The sequence below is a fragment of the Ambystoma mexicanum genome, chromosome 5p (assembly GCF_040938575.1).
Source record: "Ambystoma mexicanum isolate Mex_15411 chromosome 5p, UKY_AmexF1_1, whole genome shotgun sequence".
NCBI classification, from domain to species: Eukaryota; Metazoa; Chordata; class Amphibia; order Caudata; family Ambystomatidae; genus Ambystoma; species Ambystoma mexicanum.
Window position 1 is genome coordinate 797,731,204 of NC_090930.1, and position 17,774 is coordinate 797,748,977.

Consider the following 17,774-nt stretch of genomic DNA (forward strand, 5'->3'; position numbering starts at 1 on the left):
ATGAGGCCTTCCACCTGTGTAGGAGAGATTCTTCCATCTAAAGTTATTATGAATAATAAAGCGTTGTTTCTCCCTTTTCTCATATGCCTTATTGATGCTAGTTTTAGGGATGGCTGTGTCCCTGCGGCCTTGAAGAAGGTATCTGTCACCCCCTACTAAATAAACCCGGCCTGGATCAAAAAGACTATTCCAACTTTAGGCCTATTTCCAATGCCCCCCTTTTATTGACGATTTTGGAGAAGGTGGCCACCCTGCAATTTCACAAATTTATAGAAACTTCTGGAGCCCTTCATTATAGACAATCAGGCTTCCTGGCTGATCATGGCACAAAGATCATGGATCAAGGCAAGGCGGGGCTGCTGATGTTGCTGGATCTATCAGCAGCCTTTGACCTTGTCGGTCATGACAAACTTCTAGGTAGTTTGAGGAACACAGGAGGCTTATCAGGCAACGCTTTGGCTTGGATTAAGTCTTTTTTGACAGGTTGCATGTTTAAAATAGCATGGGTCAATGTATGGTCATCAGAGGAACTTTTTATATGGGGTGTACCTCAGGGTGCCTGTATTTCTCCCTCCCTTCTTAACATATATTGCCACCCGCTTTGTGATTTCCTGTACAGGTTGGGTGTTCATTTCACTAATTATGCTGATGACATCATAAAATGTATACCCGCGGGCATGGAACTACTCTTACTCATGGGTATATGTAGTCCTTTATAGCCCCGTATATAGCTGCGAAAATCAGAAAAAAGGCTGAACATATGTTTTCCTGCCCCCCAGTCCCTCACAAAGTGCCCCCCTCATCTATGCCCGCTCCCCCCACTCCCCAGATGGCCTCCTTACCTCCCCTTCCCTCTCCATTTTCACCCACAACACCCGCTGTTTCTGTGACGCAGTTTGCTTTCAGATGTCGGCTATTCGAGGTTATAGCCGAGGCTACAGAAAGCTTTGTGTTTTGCAATTATTTACCTTTTGCTGATTTGCATTCTGGTATTTGTATTCTCCCAGTCTATAATAAAAAACTAGGTATTTTTACAGCAACAGTTGGTTGGACAAACCCTGCTTAGCTTCAAAGTGAGAAACTGGTCAGCCCACTAAGGCCATGTTGCCTAATATATGGGGCCCTACCTATAAGAACAGTTAGAGAAACATGGCCTAAGGGGGTTGGATCCTTCCTCGCTTTGAAAAGAACCAGGGTTGGTCCTGGTTACTGCATGGATGGCAGTCAGTCCACGGTCATGAATGCTGTGTGTTTTCTTAGTTTTAAATATCTCATAACACACACCATCCGCATTTTTATAAAACAGAAAAAAAGACGAGTAAAAACACATTTATGCTGGACACTGCTATCAGAGAGCCCTACCCTTAAGGAAATGGAGATGTAGCACCATTATGATACAATGATGTTATTGTTTGGATTTTTACGAGTTTCATACCTAGCCTTTTATCATTGAACATATTAAATTATAGGCAAGGTATGAAATGTAGGCCCCATGAAGCACCAAGCTTAGTGGTTAAAAGCTGGGCCTCCAATTCTGGCAAACCAGGGTTGAAGGCTGTATATATTTTTTTTTAAATTAACTCATTTAAACGCAATGCAAGTGGGAGGTGGCGAGGTTTGTTGCAGTGCAGTCTTCTGATCTTATTTAGTATGAGGGCATTTAGGCGTGGTTGCAATGTGAAAGGATGCAGAAGTTCTAATGGCTCATTTCACACACGCGGGTTAACCCCGCCCTACCAGTCATTGCTGTGCATAGCCGCGCATGTATCCATAGTAGACGCGGCTATAAAAAAAATGTTTACAAAAAATATACATATATCTGCATATGTATAGTCTGGTAAATATTTATTTTAAAATGTATTGCCAGTTACTGTAAGAGTTTAATAACTATTCATGAACAGTACATATACATTTAAATACTTTAACAAGATAAGTATATATGTGAACTCATTTTTTGTGGCTCATTTTTTTTTAACAACAGGTTTATGTGGGGGTCTAGTTGCTTTTTATTTTACTTTCTATACATAATACAATGTTTTCATGAGCTGGATTGTCTGTATTATTAATGTGAATTATGTAATCAATAACAAAACCCTTGAAATTCAAGAAAAAAAACTTTAGTTGCAGGGATGTTCAGGTGAGCAAAATACATTGTAACAAAACCCTTGAAATTCAAGGAAAATCTTTGGTTGCAGGGAATTTAAGGTGAGAATTGAATGCAATAAAACCCCTGAAATTCAGCTAAAGCCTCCTTAATCTGCCATTTACACAAAATATACCATTTCACTATATACTTAATTTCCCAATTTCTCAATTTCACTGAATCGAATGTCCAATATTCCAATCTCTTAGTTTACATCCCAATGTCTTTTCTGGATTCTTATCTACCATTGTCAAATCTACCCTTCATATCTCGCAAATATCCTTTGCCCCAATCAGCATTTTGATCACCTACAAATCCAACTCATCATACTACATTTTTTTAACCTAGGTATAATCATAGTGCACAGTGCCTCTGGAGATCACAAAAGCAACAACCTCCTAACTCTCTGGTATTATGTTTTATTTTAAACATCAACAATACAAAGGCAAGATGCCCTGTTCCCCCCTTTAATCTATTTAGACAGAATTCAGACAAACTTTGCCAAATGTTCATCTGGGGTTCATCTTTGAGGAATCGACAAAAATGTGGGTTATTTGTTTTCTTTGTGGGGACGTTCATCTAGGCCTACTTACACGCACTCTTGAATCCTTGAACCTCTAGAGCATGTGTCTGATGTGTGTGGTTAGACCTTTAATCAGTGGTCTGAGCTACTCACCAGCCACTACCAAAGAGTCAGTTTAGAGAAGAAGAGGACTTTGTATCACCTATTGTGTCTTTTGCATGTGGAGACCCGCAGGTCTATTTTTATGCCTCTCCTCTTTATAATTATATAAAACCTTTCATGCATCTGGTCCATGAAAAACAGATGAGTTTCTCTTCATACACAGATGATGTGCACATCTACTTGAGAGTTTCAGAGGACAAGGATACATTTAAAATATTTTTGGGGGTTTGGCTCTCTTTGAAGAATGGATACATTATCACATCTAAATGACAAGAGCAAAAACGTTGAAACGTGGATCAAAACATCTATTAAAAAAAACAAATCTTATCCCTTCTTTCACATAATTTCACTTACACTTATATCCTGAAGTTCACAAACCACGTTGTCATATTGATTACAGCTGCAAGCACCAGCTACCAAATGAGGGTGGTTGTCAAGTCCTGTTATCTACAACTCAAGACTCTTGAGAAAATCCTCTCCTTTATCCCTCATGAGAGTCATGCAGATGTTAGTGGTGCTTGTGTCATCTCTGATTGTTAATATATCAGCATTCGTTGTGCTTGGCTTCCAGACTACGAAATCAAGACACTTGTAATTGGTCCGAAAGGCTGCTGAGCTACTCGGAACTGACAGCTGAAAACACTGACCAATCTTCTTTTTCTTGAGGAATCTCCACCAGCTCCTAATAGAATGCTGACTCACATCCAAATATCAATACCTTGTCTACAAATGCTTGCACAGAATAAATCCCTAAGACCTAGAAGGTGAAATTGAATTGCAACTGCTGGTGGAAAACGACTGTTTCCTACAGTCCCCCACCACAGATGCACAAATTAAGAGCAAAAAGTAAGCCTAAATATTGGCATCAAGGTTGCCAATTACATGCTTTTAACAAAAGAAATACAGAAAATCATTTGTTTTTCACACTCCTTCCACCTTCCCTTTATGTGATCTCAAGATTGTTATGAAGAGTTTTATGGCTTACATATGCATATGCTTACTTGCTTCACCCATTGTACTTCCAATTCAGCCTTCAAACTTATTTCAGACAAAGCAAATGGCATATTTTCACACCAGAATTTTTTCAAAGTTCCATGATTATAATGTTCTCTGTCATTTCTCCACAATCACAGTATTTCAATGTTTAACATCATCACTGCGAAAGTCAATGCATGTTTGCAATCAATTTGTTTTACTCGCTAGTTGACAATATGAATAATGTATGTTTTAGCAATAGTCTTAAGGCTCTAAATATGTGCTTTGACATTGATCCTATGTATCTGTGGCATAACTTTGTTCCTGTCTTTGGCACAGCATCCCTGAACTGATGAAGCAATGGAACGCTGATCCAGTGGATCTGCTTCTAGACCTGGGCTTCGGTAAAGAGGAACCGGACATCACTAGTAGGATCCCTTTTCGATTCATCAACAGTACTTCCTCATCAAAAGGCATCAACATTCGGGTTTTTCTAGAATCCCAAAAGCACCGAATGTCAACTGAGAATGCCAGTTTATACGGTGAGCTACCTTAACCATCAATCAAAAGTCACAATCAATAAAAATCATGTTTTTAGAGTAATGCAGAAGACAATGGTTTACATGGAAGGGTCTAAATAAAGCATTTAATACAGTTGCACAGTAATTGATCCTGCACCAAAGCAGGGTACATGATGTGTATTCCAAATGGCTCCTCCTATCCCTACATCCCTCCATCTTTTTATTTTTAAACGGCTTGGGGTAACTAGTACAATGCATTCATACATTCATAATATACATAAGTCGGCTACTTTAGTTTGGTACAAACATCTAGAATATCCTTTTCTTATCCCAAAGACAGAGATTAGGAAAAGTTAGGAAGGAACAGATGAGGAGAATTGATGGTAAGAAGCTGCACATTATTGAAACAACATTTTGCAATGCGTTATTCGGTACAGTGCATGTCTCTATATGTGTCTTAAATACTTTCAAATGTGCATTTTGTTTTCAACCTGAAATTGGTGATCCAAATCATACCACATTCGACATAGGTTTCCAAAGTCAGCTTTCAAATCATAGTGAGATGTTTGCTGCTGGGAGAAAACCCTCAATGAGCAAGCCACTTAGTTGGTCCATTGGAGCGGTGAGTATTAAGGGATGTCAGTGGTCAGAGCCAGCAGTAGGGGAATGTTGTTCTGCTACTCTGTTATCTTCCAAAAGCTTACCATCTTCAAAATGTTCTCGGAGACTACATTATTCATGTATGACTTTCATAGAGGGTTTAACTACATGTCGGCATTGAGAGCCATGTCTCTAACAGATTTAGATCTGTCTTGAAGACATTTGAATTTGTTACTGCTTATCAAGAATGAGTGGTTTGATCTGAGTCTGTATGGGGTTCATGCCTAGGGTACAGTATCCTGGGGATAGCTGTGAGCTGAATGTGACTGTATTTTAGAAGAAGATGCAAGGGTATTTTCAAAGTTAGTATGATATATTTGAATGTTTTCAATCCAGGGAAATAGTAGCTGCCTACTCATAGGTTTGCATCAGTTTGTGCATCTGTTTCATAGGGAGTGGCATGGGTGTGATGTTGTAGACCAGTGTCTTCAACACTAGTGCTATGAAGATCTCCATTTAATAGTTGAGGGAAAGGAGTTCTTTTGTAAACATGTTTAGTTTAAGTGTGCTCCTTTGGGGGTGGCATTGCAATCAATCAATCAAGCACCTCTTTATTTTGGAAAAAAAGTATATATGAATTAAATATTGCCTTAGAAATAGAACATGAAATATTGCACCTTTAAACATGGAGATTAATAAAGATTGCAGAAATTATAGAATTTTAATTGCACCCATTGAAAACATGTTTTGACTTCAAAACACACCGGAGGAGCATTAAATAGCAGTACATTTTAGACAGAAATTCAGAAATGTAGCAAATCTTTGGCAACAGGTAAAGGGCAGGTGCATAATGTACTCTCTAGTGTAGCATCTTGCTAGGCTACTCTAAACCCATTCAGTGGCAACATATTTAATTTCAATTTTGTCATAATTATGTGGGGAAACGTGTTTTTTAACCACACTAGGTATAGTTCTAGGGCCAAGATGGTTTTAAATGAAAGTAGAATCATCTTATTGTGCATTTTTCTAAGCACACTTGTTCTCTATTGGCCTGTTGTAAATCCAGCTGTTTAGCTTTAATTTGAATTATATGTGGCTTTGTGTACCACATATCTATGCCAAAGTGAGTTCGCTCTTTTTTGATGTAAGGAAGCCAAGGTATTCTTCCGGTAACCTTGCTCATCATAACATCAGACACAAGATGTCTGGTTATAAATATTTACTGAGTAGCCGTGATTGAACCCGGTAAAACAACGGGCTGAGTTATCAGATCATCTTCATATTAGACTCCACCCCCCCTCCGTTGAGCAAGCAACAAGAAAAAGCGCAGCATTGGCCTGTTTCATACTGGCAGTTATTTTAACCACCTGTTTTGACAATGTCAATTTGTTCACAATGGAAATGCCCAAGTAGTCATAACTTTCAACCCATTAATGCCTTTCACGCCTGCACAGTACCAATTTAGGTGGTGACCTTAAATTTTGCTTTATTAATGGTTAGACCCCTAAGGGTTCATAAAATGTGCAAAGGCGTCTATCATATTTTTCAAAGTCTTTGGGATCGTAACCAGCCGGACTGCATCAACCAAATATAGCCATACAGGTTTCGGAATGCCACCCTAAATTATTGACATAAGGACTGGGAAATAAGGGGGCACATACACATCCCTGCCTCACTCCCAGCTGGGAGGGAAATGCAGATGTTAATTATCAGAAAGGGGCATTCCAAATTTGGATTTTAAAGGCTGAATAGAGAGCTTTCACCATTCCTAGCAGAGGATTTAAAATTGTATGGCTATGCAACAGTGGTTAGAACATGTCAAAAGCATTCAGGAGGTCCACAAATGCTGCATATACTGGTGACCCATATCTGGCATTAAACTCAATAATATTACAATTAAATTCAATATGTGCTCCTGTGTTTCCACCACATCTCTGAAACCATACTGTATTCCTGAAAAGGGATAGGAAACGCTGGTCCAGGTCAAATTTTTGTCATAGTATGCCCTCCCAAAAAGCTTGCTCACAGCATCCCGTAGTGAAATAGGTCTATAGCAGCAGGGGCAGCAATATTCCCCTTCTTAAAAATCGGTAAATGCACTGCTAATTTCCAAGATCCTGGGGGCATTTATCTGTCTACATCAAGTTTAACATTAAGGTTTTCTGTACTTTAAACTGTGTTGGGTGAATTGTCTAGATTCAGTTTCTACCCAAATATTCTGTGTCTTGTATACGTTAAAAGTTAAATTGGTCCAAATAGCAAACATGGTCTTGGTCCCTGGTCAATTGTATGACTGATTCCCAAATGTAGTATATATCTTTTGAAATGTAATATCTCCATGGTCGTTTACATACTATCACAGACATAGTTCTATTTTTGTCTGGTGACCCCCACACTATACTTCAGAAACATTTGTCAACATTCTTATGACCTGTTATCCTTAAAGGGAAACTCACTTAATATGTCATTGATGTATGGGGTCTTGATGTGTTTGAGGTACCAGAAAGCTTATATGTGACTTAACTTATCTTACAAAATATATAAATGTTCATTTTTCCAACGCTGAATCATTGCTGTGCTACAATAATATCTACCTGTTACCAAAGAAATCCTATACCCATAAGTGGGAATGCTGTTAGGAGAGTGAGTGGCCTTCTGGACCTCAGTCTTCTTGGTGCTTCTCAGTTTGGAAGAGGGAAGCATGGAAGAGTTTAGCAAGCTGATCAAGTTCCCATAAATCGTTTCTACCAAAAGGAGAAATATACACATTCAGAATGAGCTGAAAGCTAAATCAAAGTCAACATTTCCAAGCCTGTATTTTACCAGAAATCACCAGCGGAACGACATCTATATATATATTGGCCTTCTGTCCTTCAGTGCCATGTTCAATTGTGTGGATCTCCCATCATTGTTACTTACATTTCGGAAATATTATGTTTTAAAAAAGTGGTTTGAATCCTTTCTAGCCTAAACACATAAGCCTGTAGAACTATCACCAGTTGCAACTCAGCACAGCAAGGCACCCATATGTGTGAATGCCATGGCAATCCATCAGGCAGAGACCAGCCTGTGGAGGACTGCAGTCCATTTTGGTCTTCGTAACCTATGCCCTAATTTACAGGACATAGGGTCTCTTTAATATTGTTCTCGATGGTTAACACTTATCTCTTCTCTTCTAAACATCAAAATATGTTGAAATTTACATTTGAAGATGACTCGGATAATATAATTTCTATTTTACTTGATAAAAGCACTTATTTTATACCCATAAAAAAGTTACTATTTATAAACATCTAGTACAAGTTCAATTATCCAAAAAGTATTACGAAATACAAATGAAAAAACATAATTGTAGAACTAGTTAAAATCAGAATATCTTAATATTAAAAAATAAATGCAATCACAACATTAATCAACAAATGAATACAAGATTCTGCTGGAAGAGCAGATGTCTCACTATTTAAGATTCGGGTAATTCACTTGTATGCTTTCAGAAAACCTCAAGTTTAAAGCCATGCTCTACCCAAAAACTGTGCTTCCACAAACATAACATTGCTGTTCCTTGTAGAGCGACAGAGGTCAAGGGCTGCTTCATGTCTTGCTTTAATGTGGTTGAACTTAAAAGCTGGTTTTAGCCACTTAGCTCACTTGTTACTACATAACAGGTAGCGGATCAAAACAATGCCCTATGTCATTGTTGTATGAATTAAAATGAGAGCAGATATCCAAAGATTTGTTGGACCATTTTGATGTGAATGAGATTAGGGGCAACATTCCAACAACTTCAAGTACAGGGCTTTTGTTGTATATGGTGCTAGTTGGTTCAAGTAAATTTCCAAATCATCGTTGTGCTTAAATTCAAGACAGACATCACAATTTTACTTTGCCTTTGGACAAAAGGGTCCAGTCATGTTATAACTGTTGGCTTTCTTTTTGTTTTGAGACACAGATGGGGATTGATTTTCCCAGATGACTGAAAGTTCCAGTTGAAATGCAAGCTACTTAGTTGACTTGTACAATAGCAGAGAAGGAGCTCTAATCTGGCACAACACATCCTCAAGTGCTTCCTTACACTTGATAGAGTGATGAGTTCCATAACGTTATTTATGATTCTTGTTCTCTTCGAGATTGACAAATAGCCAGATTGTAATTTCAGGGATACATTTGGATTACATTGGGTAGGGTGAGTAGTTTCTTCAAGATGCACTTCTCCTGTGATTTGAGGATCTGAATATTTTCAGCTCGCCAAAGTTCTGCACTGTATGTGGTGATGCTAAAAGCCTGCTCCTTACATTAAACGCTATATAAGACCCAATGCATTAACCACACCTCTTTTTTGCAAAATGTTTAATTTCTGCTCCTTGCCAAGCCAAGTTTAATGTGTTCTTTTCCGCCAGTGGTGCCGATACATTCTAGCTTATTTAAATGCCAAGGTAGACAAATGTATTGACGTGATCTATTTGGCAATCCATCAGAAACAATTGAAATGTCAGTTTATTTTCTGAAAATGAATAGCCATACCTTTAGTTTAAAATGTAGTAATTTGTAAACCATTAGATTGGCATCTCTAATTGAATGCTGAGTGTTGTTTCAGGAAACCAACAAGGATTTGGATATGAGTATCAAGTTGTCAGCAAATAGAAGGATTCCAAATAGACAGAGCACCTGCTTCCAAATTCAATACATCTTCTGCCATGCCATTATGTAAACTAAACATAATAGAGACGGGGCACCAGGACTCACACCTATTAACCATAAAGTGCATGCACCTACCAACCCAAATCTAATTTTAGCATAGCTGCCATTAAAGGCATTGTAGATGGCAGACAATGTCACACTTGTGACATGAACAATTATTCAAGGATCATCCATAACTTGTGTCTTGGAATGCTGTTAAATACAGCTGTAATGTCAATAAATACAGAATAAAGAGTCTGTTTTCTTAAAACAACAAATTATTGCATCATCAGTGACAGGTGAAACATCTGGTTCACTGTGCTGATTCCTTGGAGACATCCTTCTTGGGTATGCGATATTTGTATTTCCATGCACTATTCATTGAATTGATCCAATATAATTTTGACATAAATGTAATATTATTAACCAGTGATATTGGGTGCTAATCCCTCAGAACCTGTTGGTAGGAATTAGAGCTAGGTATAACTTCAGCCCTCTTTCTACTAGTAAGTAGAAAAGACATGATGGTGATTAATAAAATTAAAAAAAGGGTATATCAAAACCATTCTATTGGCTCACGTTTAAATAGATTAATGGTCATATGGTCTAGGCTAGGGGGCCTTTCCAGCAATGCAGTGTTGATTTCCTCCAACGTGAAGTTAAAGCAAGACTCGTTATTGCCATGTTTCAGGTTCAGGAATATCTGTGACACACATTCCTGAGTTGTGCCCCCTTAGCCATATAAGAAATTAAAAAATGAATTCCACATCTTCACCTGGGTATTAGCTTCCAGTGCAATCAAGGGCAACACTTCTACAAAATCTGTCAAACCTTTTTGTATTTTTTTAGTATCAATTGCCAGCTTCTGAGCTTCCCATCTCAGTACTTCTAATGCCTTTTATTGTAGTGATTAAAGATGTATATGCTCTTCTCAGATATGTAATTAACTCAAGATTACTTTTTGGTTCAGCCTTTAATGTGGTAACAAAGGCCTTTTTTTTGCCATTTTACACTCTTCAATCAAACTAGGTAATTCACTCAGAATTGGTGGTCTCTTCAACAACCTGGGATGTCATCACATAGGGCTCAGTGATTGTTGTTAGGGTGTCACATCATGTCTGGATTAGCATCAGTTAATAAATATGCCAATATGCTAGACAGGAAAAAGCAAACTCGCCAGGCAGTTCTAACAACTTTACTTTCAGTTTGTTGGATGACACACTTACAGTGGTAGTATGTTGTGCTCTTATGTAGGACAAGAGTACTACATCAGGGGATTCTCCATAAGCGGAAGGGGATCACGGTCACTCTCTAAATGTTATATGACAGAAAAATGTACTACAAACATCTAACCAAGCAGATAGGCTAGTTTGTAGTCAATATAGGTGAATCGTGAATTACAACGAAAAGTCAGGTTTGTCCGGGTGTCTCCATAGTATTGCCAGTTGCATGCACGAAAACCTGCCCCATTCATAATGTTCACTAAATGCAAAGGAGAGTAGTGTTACTTTGTGGGGCTTGGGATGGTCATGCCTGGTTTATCCAATGCCTCATCTTCTTAAGTTTGAATACCCTCCATGATGAACATTCAAATCACTTGTTATCACTATATGGTCTTCATATTTTATTTATGTGATATCAGTCAAGAGGCTGAGCAGGATATTGAATATAACTATAGTATCCAAATTTGATATGAAGATATATATTAATTAACAAATGTTGGACACCTCCTATAAAATATAATATAAATGCCAGATGACCTTGGCAGAACAAGTCCAACTGCTTGATTCTTACACTTACATCAAGGGAGAACAAAAAAGACAAACCCTCGTAGGAACAACCCATCTTGCCTTGGACAGTTTGTTTAAAACAGAAGGAAAAACCTTGGAAATAAAAAGGACCAGTACCCCAGGTTTCTTGGTGGCTTGCTTGACAAAGTCTTGCCAGTCGATATTTTATATTTTAATGTATAGACCTGCATCATTCCAAGTTATTTTTATATATCCCCTCCCCCCATGGTCACCACCATATCCTCTTTTGGGTGTGATGATCCTTCTGAGGTTATTGAAACTAGTTGGGCTGGAATACATCAAACATAGATAATGAGGTCTTTGACATCACCCTTTTACCCTGTGCTTTGTAAATACTTTAAGATCTAAGCTGAGAATGTTAATATGGATTCAATTTGAGCATTTCATTTGGTATATGGAGGGCATAAGGTAATAGAAAATCCAGTAGGGGGAAACATTCCATTGACAGGTGGCCTGCAGCCAGACTAAAACAGTCTTTATGGTATCAAATGAAGGATTCTCAGGACCATTAATTAGAGTTCAAAAACAAATGCCACTCCTAAATACTGAAAGACCACCCATTATTTGTCTTAGCCAATGTATGCATTTCTTTATAAGGGACTCCCTCATCCTGTATACCCCTTTAGCTAATTTGGGTAGTTATGATCATATGCACATATCTTGTAGTATTGTCACAAGGATGTATGTAATTATTTTGAGTACAAACATTTTGAAGACAAAAATGTTGAATTCTAAATGTTTGTATTCGAATTAAGCACCCCACAGCTAAATGGTCCACTCCCTTACTTACCTTTTGGCGGCACACTTTGCTCTGTGCCACCGAAGACCTGCAGTTCCCTACACTTCCCTTGTTCGCTATAATGAAAACGGATGGTCTAAATGTTCGGCATTTTCGGCTGTACGTAATATTGGTACAGCCGAAATACGATCATTTCAACCATGTGTTTTTTTAACAATATTTTTGTGTGATCCTTTGTCACAAGGATGGCACCATCCTTTTATAGTATTCTAGAAGTAGTGGGATATTTGTTGGAACCATGATGAATGGGAGTTCCTATATGGGACGCAACTGAAAAGAAATATGTTGAACATAGCAAGGCCGAAAAGGCAGAATTTTTGTAATCGAATTGTTTGATTTTCTTGCACTTTGTTCCCAAACAAATAGATAGGGGTGGTGTAAGGGAATCAATTAAGGTGTGCGGAATGTGGGTGAGATTTTAGGGGGGTCTCGCACCACTTTTACAATGGAAAAAAGTGCAGTAAAAGAAAAGGTATTTTTGGAATTCAGTTAATAAAATTGTTTTTGTTGGCCTCGTTATTTCTTTTTCTGTATTATAATGTAGATCCCTTATGTGGGGAGTAGAGCTGAGACAAAGAGGTTTTTAAGATTGTAAGCTAGGAGGAATAGCGTTCCTTGCAGATAATACTCTAATCACTGGACAAACTAAGATTTAAAGTCTCTAGCCCCATGGAGGGATCCAAACCACCTGTGCAGGTATTGATATTTTGTATTTTATTTGTATTTTATAAAGCACTGTACAGAGGATAAGAGAAAATACACAAATAATGAATAAACCAAATGTTCGGAATACAATCAATCAGGGATTTTGCAGCAAATGAGACTTCAGCGACCCATGAAATAAAGAATAGATAGAAATAGAATGAAGAGAGTAGGGAATAGCATTCCAGCAAAGAGGGGCTAGAAGCTTGAAGGTGCGAAAACGAGATTGAGCACAGGGAGGACGAGGTGCTACCAATAGAAATTGAGAGAACAAGAAGGAGTATAGAAAATTATCAAAGCTAGGAGCAAGACCATAGAGGGACTTAAAAACAAGACAAATAAAATTAAATCTAATTTGAGTATGAAAAGGTAACCAGCCAAATTGGCAAGAGAAGGGGAAATAAACTCTTTAAAAAGAGAGAAGACATAGAAGATGAATAGAAGAATTGAATACAGATTTAAGACGGGTAAGATGAGAGCTAGGAAGTCCAAAGAGGGCAGTAGAGCAATAGAAGAGTCGGGAAGAAATTAAGGAGGAAATTAGGTGTTTAGAAGCTTGAAAGGTGAGAAATGGATGAGATTTGAAAATATTCTTGAGGTGGAAGCAACCGGAGCACGAGGTTAGAGAGATATGATGGGAGAAGGAAAGATCAGAGTCAAAGTGAAGGCCAAGATTTCGGACCGTAGGTGAGATCAGTTTAGTTTATTTATTTATAGAGCGCTCCTAAGTCTGAGGTATCTGGGCGCATGCACTTGAACAAAGGTTACAGATAGTGGTTACAAAAATGATAAACAAGGTAAGTGCAGGAGATACAGCTTACAAATCTGGTCAGCTAGCAGGCGACAAAGTGCCTGTAGGTACCGTACAAGCAATACAATGTGAACAGATAAAACAGCATGTTGAAGTAAGCGTGCAGCTAGATATGAAGCCAGGCCATGGTTCGATATAGAGAACAATGACTGACTGGGATTCATTAATGTTGGTGCAGAAAGCAAGACCTGCGGGTGATTCTGCAGAATTACTGTTTCTGCACAAAGAGCCAATCTTTTGCTCTGTTTCTGAAGGTCCAGAATGACGGTTTGGCTCTGATAGCATTAGGAAGGGAGTTCCAAAGCTTGGCAGCTAGTACCGGAAAGCTGGACACGCCCACTTTTTGGAGTTTGTACTTGGGAATGTGAAGGCAATGTGAGTAGTTTGTTCTGGTAGGTCTGGAAGATTAGTTCCTGGTGAATATGTGGACCAGGTATTTTGGTGCAGTGTTAGAAAGACATTTATGTGTAATTACTAATGTTCGGAGCGAGATTCTATCACAGACAGGGAGCAGGTGTATTTCTCGTCTGATTTCAGATACATGGCTGGTTCGAGGGATACTTAGGGCCGATCTGAGTGCGTTGTTCTGAAGCACTTGTAATTTGTTAAGGTTAAATTCATTAGAACCTAGATATAGGGTGTTAAAGTAATCAAGCTTAGAAAGGATCAACGCTATGGCTAAGGTTATGCAGCTCTGGTAGGATAGGTAAGGTTTGGAGGCATTAGTCAGTTTAGTGGTATAGGCAGTAGCTGAGGCAGTAGCATTGACATGCCTCATGAGGGAAAGGGTGTAATCTAAATAGATACCAAGTGTTTTGACCTCACTGGAGACATTAATGATGTTGCCATCAATGTTAAAGGATTTATAGAGTTTCACTGTGCCGAGCGTAACATCTAGACCATGTACCCAAATAGAATTGAGTATACCCATCTGGTTCCAACGTGTTGAGTCACACCTCTAGATCGTGCGCCCAAATATCATCGAAGGTACCCAAATTGTTTCACTGTGTCGGGTTTCACATCTTGACAGCGTGCCAAAAGCCTAATTGTCTCACTTTATTTAGTCCCAAAGCTACCTAATGCCTGTATCGCCTATATATGCCATGTACCGGTATTGCTTAGGTATCTGTATCCCATATATACCACTATCCATCCTGTCAATATATATATGTATGTCGCTAATTTGGTCCCCACTATCCTGCTCACTGATATCCACCATATCACACCACTATGCTTACTCTCTGCTATACATTCAACTACAACACAGCTATACCATGATGATTTGGCCTAGCTGTTCTCATACGAACACGACCCCACGCACACCTCATCACCCTAATAAAACACAGCTAGCTGAGCACATTCCGGCTAGCTCAGGCGTTCCTCAGGCCTAACGCAGTCAGAACCCAGTCTGGGTGTCCGCCCACCAGACTGAACACATCCAACTGATTTCATCAGCACCACAACTATTGCTAGAAAGCAGCTATCATCCAACATCCACACCAGCTGCACGCATATCCCGTACACCCACACACCATACCACATTCTCTCTCTCTACTGACTTGAACTACGGTTCCCGAGGGCGTTCAACCTACCAGCGCTTTGAGATCATACCAATGATACATAAGGTGCTATATAAATGCCAAGTAACATAACATAACATAACATAACATAACAGAGTTTATCTAACTTTAGAAGATGAGGTTGGGAGCCTATGATAAGAAGCTCAGACTTATAATCATTAAGGCACAGGCCTTGGGTAGCCATCCAGACATGGATTTGCAGATAGATATCATTTAAAATTGAAGGCTGTGATCGAGGAAAATAAATAAAGGAAGGTGGAGGGTGAGAGGAAGGTGTTAGCCGGGAAAAAAGAGGACTTCATTCTCTCGGCATTAAGCATAAGATGGTGAGAGGACATCCAGGATTGAATGGCAACCAGACAGGCAGAAAGAGTATGGTGAATTTCAGATGAAAATAAAGAAAAAGTGAGAAAGAGTTGAGTATCATCAGCATAAAAGTGATGTGATAAACTAAAGGAAGAGATGATAGCTGCAAGAGGGGAGGTGTAAAGAGAGAGCAGAAAAGGGCCCAAGACGGATCCTGGAGGCACACTGTGGGCAAGCCAGAAAGATTTAGATGACTTGTCGGCACAAGAAACAGAAAATGTTCTGTTAGATAGATAAGAATGAAACCAAGACAGGACAGAACCCGTCAGACCAAAGGAAGAAAGTGATGCCAGAAAGTAGAGAGTCGTCAACGGTGTCAAAAGCAGCAGATAGATCCAAGAGGATGAGAAAAGATGAGTGTTTAGAGTTTGCACAGAAAGAAGGGAGTTCAGCATCGAGAGACGAGGAGTCAGAGACAAACGTGCAGACTTGGGAGTAGACAAGCCATTTTAATAATTTAGAGAGATAGCGTAGTAAAAATATAGGACAAAAGTTAGAGACAATCAGTGGATAATCGGTAGCTTTCTTTAAAATTGGGATAATGAAGGTGTGCTTGAAGTACGTGGAAAAGTTAGTGGTAGAGAGGCAGACATTGAAAAAGGAAGTAAGATAAGAGACTAGTGAAGGATAGACCTTAAGAATAAGGGCGGAAGGGATCAGGGCAGTAGGGGATGCAGTAGGATGAGCTTTAGAAGGGAAACATCAGTATTAGAGATAGGTTAAAAACTGGCAATAGAAGTAAGAGGTGCAGAGATAGGAGTCCCAACTTCAGATAGGATGGAAGCTTCGATATCTTTATGACGAGAGGTTACTTTAGAGGAGAAAAATTTAGCACAGTCAGAGGCAGATAAGGTAGAATTAGCAGAATAGTCAAAAGTAGGAGGAGACAAAAGCCGAGTGAGTATTGGAAAAAGATGCCTATGGGAAGACTCAGTGGGTAAGAGATCAGAAAAGTAGAGACGCTTTGTGGAGACTAGACAGTGTCTTTCAAGACAGCAGAGAAAACGGTGCATAGAGCAAAGATGAGGGGAAAACCATGGTTGGTAAGGTTTGTGGGTAGGATGGAAGGGAGATAATGGGTAAAGCGAGTCAAGGGAGGACAAGAGGCACAAGGAAATAGAAGAAGCAACCTCGTCAGAAGTGAGAGCTTAGAAAGAGGAACAAGGATGAAGAACAGAAGTACAAGCAGAATAACAGAAGTATAAGCAGAAATAAAGAGTGAGGGTTTAAATTTGCATAGATCACGCAGAGAAAAGGTTCATGTGGGGGAAAAAGCAGAGGGACATACAGGGATTTGAGGAGGCACTGATACAGAATGAAGATAATGGACAGAAATGTTTTGCTCTTTTAATTCAGACTGCATACCAATCACCAACTTTCATTTTTCTGCATACCCTGAGCAAGCAACATGTGCATGGTCTGGAACACTTTGCTCTCTCTCTCTCATAGTGTCTGCATGTTTCCATGTTCACTCCTCCTAGTGTCTCCAATAACGTGGTTAGATTGGTCATCTTCCTGAAATAGAGGAGTGAATTGGTTTTCCAAGGGAATGGCATCAGCAATATCATGATGTGGAGACCTGTTATTAAATACATCCTCCTCCTCCAAACTTTCAATGACATTGTATTTTTAATGTTCTGGGCAATATGGGAAAGCACAGTTTTGCCTGCCTGCTCAGTACAGTTTGTGGGCCACCTCATATCTTTCTAGATGGTCCTCACAAGTTGGTGTACAATTGGGAGACCTCGCTCAAGAGCAAGAGAGTATTTCTCTGTGTGTTTCTATACACTAGATACTAATAGGGTAACCCTGCACACCTGCACAACGGCTGGGCTGCATTAAACCCTTTGTGAGAGCCATTAATCCTGGATTATTCTTGTTTAGAAGGAAGACACGTTATCTCTCCCTTTAGTTTAAGACTTTATAACAAAACAACTCTATTTCATCAATAAATGCCTGAGCTTCAGTAATGGTGCTGTGCGGGTTACTGACCTTTTATCAATCTATACAGGATAAAAGGAAGTGTGTGTCTTGGTGAAACTGAAAATTAAATGATTGCTACAAATGATTTAAGTAGTAAGCTGAATGGAAACTATGGTATAAA

At 39.1% G+C, this 17,774-nt stretch overlaps 1 protein-coding gene across 4 annotated transcripts in view; it reads left to right on the forward strand.

The window, feature by feature from the left end:
* ITPRID1 (ITPR interacting domain containing 1) overlaps positions 1-17,774 on the forward strand; it is an 826,173-nt gene that overhangs the window by 488,650 nt on the left and 319,749 nt on the right. For all 4 annotated transcript variants that reach the window (XM_069613212.1, XM_069613214.1, XM_069613215.1 and 1 more), the window contains one exon: positions 4,143-4,345. In XM_069613212.1, the coding sequence (XP_069469313.1) occupies positions 4,143-4,345 (203 nt within the window). The remainder of the gene's footprint in view (positions 1-4,142; positions 4,346-17,774) is intronic.